The sequence below is a fragment of the Coenobita brevimanus genome, chromosome 29, assembly GCF_032717465.1.
Source record: "Coenobita brevimanus isolate Jiangsu-jjx chromosome 29, ASM3271746v2, whole genome shotgun sequence".
Taxonomy (NCBI): Eukaryota; Metazoa; Arthropoda; class Malacostraca; order Decapoda; family Coenobitidae; genus Coenobita; species Coenobita brevimanus.
In genome coordinates, this window is record NC_136982.1 from 42,286,763 (window position 1) to 42,295,831 (window position 9,069).

Here is a 9,069-nt window from a genome sequence, read left to right on the forward strand (position 1 = left end):
CTCTTTTACAATTCCTTCATTCTCCTAAACAAACACCTCTCGTCCTCAAGGGCTTAAATCCAAATTCCATTATTTTTTTAAGACGTAATTTTTCAACTTCCTTTTTTTTTTTTGCTTTTTTACAAGGCGATGTTATTTTGTTTTGAAAATGATATATATTACTTTTTGTCCTTTTTTTGATTCATCTCTCCTCCTCTGTCTGTCTGTCTCTGTCTGTCTGTCTGTCTCTGTCTGTCTCTCTCTCTCTCTCTCTCTTCATTGCCTGTCTTTCTGTTTCTAATTTTCCCTCAAAATGTTTTCTTGATACTGTATCTTTTTTTCTTTATTTCCTGGTCCATATCTCTCTCCATCATCATCATCATCATCACCATTATTATTATCATTATTACTATTATTATTATTATTATTATTATTATTATTATCATTATTATTACCATCATCATCATCATCATCATCATTATATTACCTGTATTATTATTATTATTATTATTATTATTATTATCATCATCATCATTTTCTTCCTTAGCCACAACCTCTCTCCATCTTCATCTCTCACTTTCCTCCAGCCTCCCTTTCTCCTGCCTGCCTGCCTGCCCTCCCCCGCTGCCTAACCTTGCCTTCCTCTGCCCTTCTCTTCCTCTCCCTCTCAGGCATCCAGGCAGGCCGTGACGTCATCGGGGCCCCAGAGAGCGGAGGGTATATAAGGCGGGCGCTCGGACCCCCTGGCATCAGTCATCCCGCAGACACAGAACGAGTGAGTAAGGAGGCGCGTGCTCTCTCTTTCTCTCTCTCTCTCTCTCTCTCTCTCTCTAAGGGCTTTTTCTTCCTGTTTTGCTGTCTATCGATCTATCTATCTATTGCCAACGCAGCATCTTGTGAGGGGTGCCAATAGACAGAGCGCTTTTCCATTTCTCTCTACTTGTCTATTGTGTGGTTTGAGTGCTTTGTCAGTTCTATCTATCTATCTATCTATTTCCTGACGCCGCATCATCTGAGGGGAGGCGAGAGGTAGATTGAACTAGAAAAAAAAAAAGAGCTTTGGGGAGGAAGAGCAAATTGGACACCCAGGAGAGAGAGAGAGAGAGAGAGAGAGAGAGAGAGAGAGAGAGAGAGAGAGAGAGAGAGAGAGAGAGAGAGGGAGAGAGAGAGAGAGAGGTTAGGCCGCCCTCCCCCCAACCCCACACCATCTCTCTCTCCACCCAACCCCTCCACTCGTAGCAAAGGGGTTAAAGACGATTTATATTATTTCTCTCTCTCTCTCTCTCCAGACGATTTTATTCAGCCTTAGGTTCCTATTCCCGTCGGTTAAGGAAGCTCCCTAACACCTCTTCCATAGCGATTTATTCTTGGATGTGGCTGTAATCCTTTTGTACGGGATTTATGAAGAGTATGAAGATATGGGAAGGATTTATGTAACACGGAAGAGGAGTGTAAGGTGTAATAAGCAAACTAAATCGCTTGGGAAAAGGTGTTAGGGCGCTTCCTCAGTCTCCTTCTCTCTATACTCCGTTCACTGTAAGTTGGCGTAAAATTGCCATCCCTCAATCTTGAATGCTGAGCTGTAACAAAGAGGTTAACGCTAGAATATGGTGCTAGTCACGAAGAAGAGTTGTGGAAGGGAAGCAGAGCCGTTGTATTATCTTTTTCTGCCACTGAGCTACGGGAAATAAGCTGCAAAAGGACGAAAATCTCTGCCAATTTAAAGTGAACGTAGTATAGATCATGTAACTCCTTGCGTACTGAATGAAGATGAACTGGGGAGAAGGGGAGTAGTTTTCTCTCCCAATCCCTCCCCACTCCCCTCCTTATCCTCCCCACTTATCCCTTATCTTCCCCTCTACTCCCTCATCCTCCCCACTAATCACTCATCCTCCTCTCCCCTCATTCTCCTCCCTTCCCCCATTTTCTTCCTCCTATTCTTCTCCCTATCTCCATGCCCTCCATCTCCCCCCCTCCTTATAACCCTTACACCCTACCCACATCACCCCCCACCCCATTCAACTCTCTCACTACCCCCATTCTCCCCATCCCTTCTTCCCCTCCCCCACTACCATTCTTTACCACCCTCTATTGTCCATGCCCTCCCCACCACTACCCTCATCTCCCCCTACCCCCTCCATTAACCATCACCCCTCCCCCTCTTCCTCTACTTACCCTCATTTCCACCCCATTCCCCTTCTCCTTCTCCTTCCCCTCCCCTTCCCTCTTCCTCATCCCCTCTCCATTACCTATTCCTCCCCTCCTCTTCCAAATTCTCCCTATTCTTATGCCTTCTCTTACCTTCCTACCCACCCCAATCTCCCTCCTCCCTATCCTCCCTACTTACCCCATTCCCCTCTCCCTCCCCCCTTTTTATTCTCCCCTCTCCCTCTCCTCTTCCTATTTCTCCTTTCTCTTCCCTCCACTTCCCTCCTCTCCTCTTCTCTCCCCTCTCCCCTTCCACTTCCCTTCTACCTCCCTTTCCCTCCCCTCCCCCCTTCCTCATCCATTCCTACGCCCTAACCTCTGGCCCCCACGCTGTCTCAACCCCCCCCCCTCCATGGTATTCTACTGACAATCCGAAATGCCTGGATCCGCCCCCTGTCCCCCCTCTGCTATCCTTGTCACAGCCTTCTCTCGGGTCGTGTTGTGATTCCTGGTTGATTTATGTTGCGTATTTTTTCGTTTTTTTGTAATGGTTTCCCCTGAGCTCCCCCCCCCCAAAAAAAAATGTAGGTAGCATGAATGAAGTGAAAGTAAGATGTTATCCTATTAATATCTATCTATCTATCTATCTATCTGTCTATCTGTCCGTCTATATGTACAGTATATCTATAAATTTATCTATCTATCTCCTGTAGCTGTCTGTCTATCTCTGTATTAAAAATTCATCTATATCTATCTACCGTATCTATTTATCTATCTGTATTTACATTCCATCTATCCTCTCTATCTATCCATCTGTCTGTCTCTTTATATGCAGTATGTCTTTCAGCCTATCTGCCTATCTATCTATCTATCCATCCATTCAACAGGAGCACGTTGATGTAAGCTGTTATGGTGGTAGTGGTCATGCATAGTGGTGATAGTAGTGGTAGTACTGGTGATACGTGTTGTTGTTGTTGTTGATACTGTTGTTGTCGCCCCAGGTTCATAATCTAGTATTCACTTGTCTGTCTGTCTGTCTGTCCACACGATATCTCCAAAATTTCTCCATGAATTTTAACGAAATTTTGTGGAAGGGTGGGCCATGGGTTAAAGAACAATTGATTAAATTTTGGGGCGGATCCGGATCCTACGTATGCCACACAATATCTCCACGGATCCGGCTATCGATCCTTTTTAATGGCAATGGCACTGGCGGAGGTATGCCGTCTCAGAGTCCTTTCCAGTTTGGTATGTGAACCCAGTGGACTGCAGGCTTAAGTTCCCCTTCTCCTGCAGTCCACCATCCCCCTTTTGCGGGATAAAAAAAAAAATGGTACGTGAGGGACGTTTATATACCAAGGCAGTTCATCCGACCGTCGCATCGTCAGTGCCACCCCTTGAAGGCGTCCCGCTCTAGCACCTATGGTAGTGGTAATGGTAGGGGTGATGGTTATGGTAGTGGAAATGGTAGGCGTGATGGTTATGGTAGTGGAAATGGTAGGCGTGATGGTTATGGTAGTGGAAATGGTAGGGGTGATGGTTATGGTAGTGGAAATGGTAGGGGTGATGGTTATGGTAGTGGAAATGGTAGGGGTGGTGGTTATGGTAGTGGAAATGGTAGGGGTGATGGTTATGGTAGTGGAAATGGTAGGCGTGATGGTAATGGTAGTGGAAATGGTAGGGGTGATGGTTATGGTGGTGGAAATGGTTGGGGTGGTGGTTATGGTAGTGGGAATGGTTGGGGTGATGGTTGAGGTAATGATGGTAGTTTATAAATGGTGGATATGTTCATGGTAATGGCAGTAGAAATGGTGATGAGGGTGAAATGGTGATGATGGGAATGGTAGTTATGGTTATGGCAGTAGTGGATGGTAGAGGAATAGTCACAGTAGCAGTCATGGTAGTGTCAGTAAGAGTGCATGTGGGAGTTAGAATGGTGATGGTTATGGTAGTGGTGATGGTAGTTAGAGGTGGTCATGGTACTGATAATGGTAGTCATGGTAGTAAATAAAGAGAAGGAATGGTAGTGGTGATGGTGACTACAAAAAATGGTGAAGGTAATGGTGAATGAGTGAGAATGGTGATGATGATGGTGGTGTTGGTGGTGATGATGATGATGATGATAATGGTGATGATGATGATGATGATGATAATGATGATGATGATGATGGTGATGATGGTAGTATTAGTAACTGATAATGGCGTTGACATGGTGGTGATGATGGTGGTGATGGTAGTATGGCGCAGTGGTGAAGGATGGTAGTGGTGGTGGTGGTGATGGTGATGACTGAAATGGTGATGGTGATGATGATGATGATGATGACACTGAAAAGATAATGACTTGTAGATAAATGTGACGTAGTAGTAGTAGTAGTAGCAGTAGTAGTAATAGTAGTAGTAGTAGTAGTAGTAGTAGTAGTAGTAGTAGTGGTGGTGGTGGTGGTGGTGGTGGTGGTGGTGGTGGTAGATGATGATGATGGTGAGACAGTGTGATTGATGGAGAGTGAAAGTAATGGTGAGGCTGCAGTTGTTGGAGAGAGAGAGAGAGAGAGAGAGAATAAGAGGTGAGGTGGCAAGAGTGAAGGAGAGGGGGGGGGCGCAGAATGACCAAGCAGTAGGAATAATAATGAGCTTAAAAAATCATGCTGGAAAAAAGGAATTGCCTAACCCCCTCATGCCCGGAATAACTCTAGCATTCTATTCCTTCCAAGGCCAGACGATTTTCCTCATCTGGGAGTGAGTCTTCGGAGGCTTTCTTGAGGTGGGGATAAGATGAATGTAAGACGTTCTCATGGTGAAGGGGTAATGAAGGGGGTTAATTTCTCTCTCTCTCTCTCTCTCTCTCAACCAAGGGGGAGATACAGATGTTGGATGTTAAAGGTCATCTCATTTTTCATCTCCTCGTGATCTTATAAAACACCTCAGTAATGAACTTCTCTCCTCCTCACCCCCTCCTTCTCTCCTCCGCTCCCTCTCTCCACCTCTCATTTTCCCCTTCACCCTCTCCTCCTCACTCTCTCCTCTCGTCCTTCTCTCCCTAGCCAGATCTTCCATCGCCTCCTCATTCCACCCTCTCTTCCTTCCTCTCTCCCTCACTTTACTCTCTTATTCTCCCTCTGCTCCTCACCCTCCCCTCCTCTCCTCCTTCCTAACCCTAACTTTCCCTCCTCCCTCTCCTCCTCACCCTACCCATCCTTTCTCCCTCTCTCCTTTTTCTTCCTTCCTTTCCTCCTCATGCTACCTCCATTCCCTCCTCAACCTCTCCTTCCCTCCTCCTCACATTCATCTTAATTTCTCTCTTAATTTTTTTTCCCTCCTCCAAGGCCAAGTAATTTCCAAAAATACCTTCATTTATTATTGCAGGAAAAAAAAGTCAATCCATCATAACCAAAGCACAGACGTACAATAAAAAAAAAATAATAATAATAATAACTCACTTCCTTCTTCAAGATAAAGAGGAAATATAATAACGATAATGTTAATAATAATAATAAATGTTGTTGACAAAGAAGACGTAGAGATAAGGCACTGTCCACACTTAAGCAACGCCAGGAGATAAGGCTGGCCAAAGGAAGGTAAGAACAGTTGTAATAATGATAACATATTGATGAAGAACACGAAGAACTGGAGGTAATATGAAGCGATACTGTTCACGCTGCTAAGAAAGGAAATAACTCATAGGAAGGTAAGGATAACATTAACAACCATAACAATCTGATGAAGACGAAGAACAAGAGGTAAAGAACAAGAGGTGAAGAACAAGAGGTGAAGAACAAGAGGTGAAGAACAAGAGGTGACGAACAAGAGGTGAAGAACAAGAGGTAAAGAAGAAGCCATACTCTTAGCACTGCCAAGAGAGGAAATAACCCAATGGAAGGCAATGAACTAAGTGAATTTGCCGTGATATATGGGCGTCGTGGAGGACCATATCATGCTATGCCCCTAACCCTCGCCCCCCATACACATAAACGACTTGGGGGTCAAAGGTTAACTGCTCTTAGGGGGCTGTTAGGGGCCTTAGACTCATGTGTTTGGAGTCTCGCTAAACACCCCTTCCTCTCCAATTGGCCTCTGTGTATGGGAGTTTAATATTTTCCAGTAAGATTTTTTATATTATCCCTTTTTATATCTAGGGCAAGTAAGGTGGTGGTTCGTGGGGCCTGGTTATGTGGGTAGATTAGCTTTGTTTTGGTGTAGCTTGTTATATAGGGCAGTTAGTTAATATAAGTTTGTTTGTTATGTATGCTGAGTGTGGTGGCATCTGAATGATTTAAGTGACAGAAGAGGATAGTATGGAGTAACAAGCAAAGTAAATCGCTTAGGAGGAGGTGTTAGGGAGCTTCCTTGACCGATAAGATTACGGGTCCGTCACTGCCTGCCTGAGGATTGGTACCTAAGGCGTTTAAATCACCAGTTTCCCAATGAACAATCCACAAAAATAAAAATAATGAGAGAGAGAGAGATAGAGAGAGAGAGTACTTGGTTTTGCAGCTGTTAGGGTAGTGAACTGTTGGTAGAATCATAAGGACAGACAAGATGAACCTTTCGACTGCCGGGATGTCTCAGGTAAGAACCACGTCCATTGTTGTCCGTGGAAGTGAAAGGTTTAAGTAGCATCGATGAGGAGATTAGTTGGCTCCCGGAGAAGAGAGGATTAGCTGCGTTTAATCAGCACAAACTTTTCCTCAGTTTATGTTGGTGTTTATACTCTTGACAACAGCAGAGGAAAGTACAAAGGTGAGGTGATGTCAATGTGGTGGTGCTCATCAGGTGAGTCACTTGTCTCCCTCTCTCTGTCATAACCTCTCTCTTTCCTTCAGTCAAGATGAAGGTGTTGGCCGCCGTCCTCTGCCTCGCCGCCGTGGCCTCCGCCAGGATGGCCTACCGGTTCTCTGATGGATACCTCGACATCCTCGGCGCTGAACCTGCCCAGACCTTCAGCTGTGCAGATCGTGCCTACGGTTACTACGCCGACGTGGCCACAGACTGCCGCGTCTTCCATGTCTGCGTACCCATCAGCGACGAGGAAGGCACAGTCGTGGCCACGGATCAGTACTCCTTCTTCTGCGGCAACCAGACCGTGTTCAGCCAGGAGTCCCTCACCTGCTCTCACCAGGATGAAGCCTTCCCCTGCACCGAGGCCGAGACGCTCTATGAACTCTCTAATGCAGACTTTGGCAAAATTCCCGATGCTAATGTATAACGCCTTCTGTATCTCTTGTGTAGCTCGCCGACCCTTCACGAAATCTGTGATATCTTTTATACTTTTAAAAACGAGTCTAGGCCGCTAGCAATAAAACAGACCATATTTCTTCTAAGACGTGTTTTCTTCGGGCCGCTCCTATCTCCTCCAAGTTGACCTGTCCTTTGAGTTCCAGATAAAGGTAAGATATTCAGCCACCAACAAACGCTATGTGGTTCTCCCTCCAAATTCTCATATACACTCGTTTTAAAAGTCTTCAACTGCCTTTACTTTAGCAACGAAACTGCGGAGGCGAAGACAGAGAGAGAAATAAAAAATAGATAAATAAATCTATCGTCATTTTTCTGCACGAGGTTCATTGCTATTCAGGATCCTCTCTCATAAAATAAAAAAAAATTGTAGGCGAGAGAACACATTTTTTTCCCCCTTCAGGAGAGGCCTAAGACTGAGATGACTGAGATGATTACTATAAAAATGAATGGAAGAAGATAGATAGAAAGATAGATAGATAGACAGCTAGGTAGATAGATAGATTGGTAGACAGATAGATAGACAGACATCTGGCTTCATTTATTCACCTCCTACTCCCACTGCCACCCCCACGCCCACACCAGCAGACTGTACCCTCCCCACAACACAATCTACTTCCAGATGAGTTTCTAGTGAAGTGCTATTTTTGGACGACCCTGTATAAATAACAGCATAAATAACAGCATAAATAACGCATATATAACGGCGTAAATAACAGTATAAATAACAGCATATCAGCATAAACAACAACATAAATAACAGTAATGGATGTATTTTGTAGAGTTACCCTTTCGTTGTGGTACTTTGTTTTCATTTACCTGTTTCTGTTACCACCTGGCGATTGTGTTCTGTTTAGGGTACTCTCTCTCTCTCTCTCTCTCTCTCTCTCTCTCTCTCTCTCTCTCTCTCACTTTCTCTACTATTTTCCCTTCATTTTCTCTTTTCTTCTCTTATTTCTTACGCTTCTTCATTGTCTCCTCTTAGTTATTTCTCCTTCTATCACTTCTTTTTAACTTTCTTTCCTTTTTTCTTTCTTTCTCTCTCTTCCATAATTCAAGTTTTTAATGGATTAGTGAAAGTTATGAGTCTCCCCTTCCCTCTTCTTCCCTTCCTCTTCCTCCTCCTCCTTCTCCTCCTCATCCTCCTCCGCCGCCTACTTCTCCTCTTCCTCCTCCTCCTCCTACTTCTTCTCGTTCTCCCTCTCCTTCTCCTCTTTCCTCTTCCTCCTCCTCCTCCTCCTCCTCCTCCTCCTCCCTCTATCCCTCTTCCTTCACTCCTAAAAAGGCTTCTTGCTTTTAACTTTTATTGCTGACCGTATCTCCTCTCTTTCATGCTTTCACAATCTCTCTCTCTCTCTCTCTCTCTCTCTCTCTCTCTCTCTCTCTCTCTCATGTTTCCTTTTTTATTTCGCAACTTTTTAACCTGTCATTTCCATCTCTCTCTCTCTCTCTCTCTCTCTCTCTCTCTCTCTCTCTCTCTCTCTCTCATATGATGACAGTGGCCCAGTTCCCTCAGATGAAAATAAACCAAAATAAAAAATAAAAATAAAAAACAAAGACACGAAAAATGCTACACAGACACTATACTCTGTTCATTTAAAGCTGTCGTAAACTTAGCACTAGAATATGATGCTAGTCACGAAGAAGTGCTATGGAAGGGATGTAGGGCCGCTGAGCTACTAGAAATACGCAACAAGGAGGAAAATCTGG

At 44.4% G+C, this 9,069-nt stretch overlaps 1 protein-coding gene across 1 annotated transcript; it reads left to right on the forward strand.

The window, feature by feature from the left end:
• The first annotated feature begins 6,947 nt into the window (after positions 1-6,947).
• Positions 6,948-7,330, forward strand: LOC145394946 (U-scoloptoxin(01)-Cw1a-like). Its single transcript, XM_080268696.1, has one exon. It carries the CDS (start codon positions 6,953-6,955, stop codon positions 7,328-7,330), a length of 378 nt encoding a protein of 125 aa, XP_080124822.1. The 5' UTR covers positions 6,948-6,952.
• Positions 7,331-9,069: the final 1,739 nt, after the last annotated feature.

What these genes read in the sequence shown, in the direction of transcription:
- LOC145394946 (XM_080268696.1), top strand. Translation starts at nt 6,953, where the DNA reads ATGAAGGTGTTGGCCGCCGTCCTCTGCCTCGCCGCCGTGGCCTCCGCC.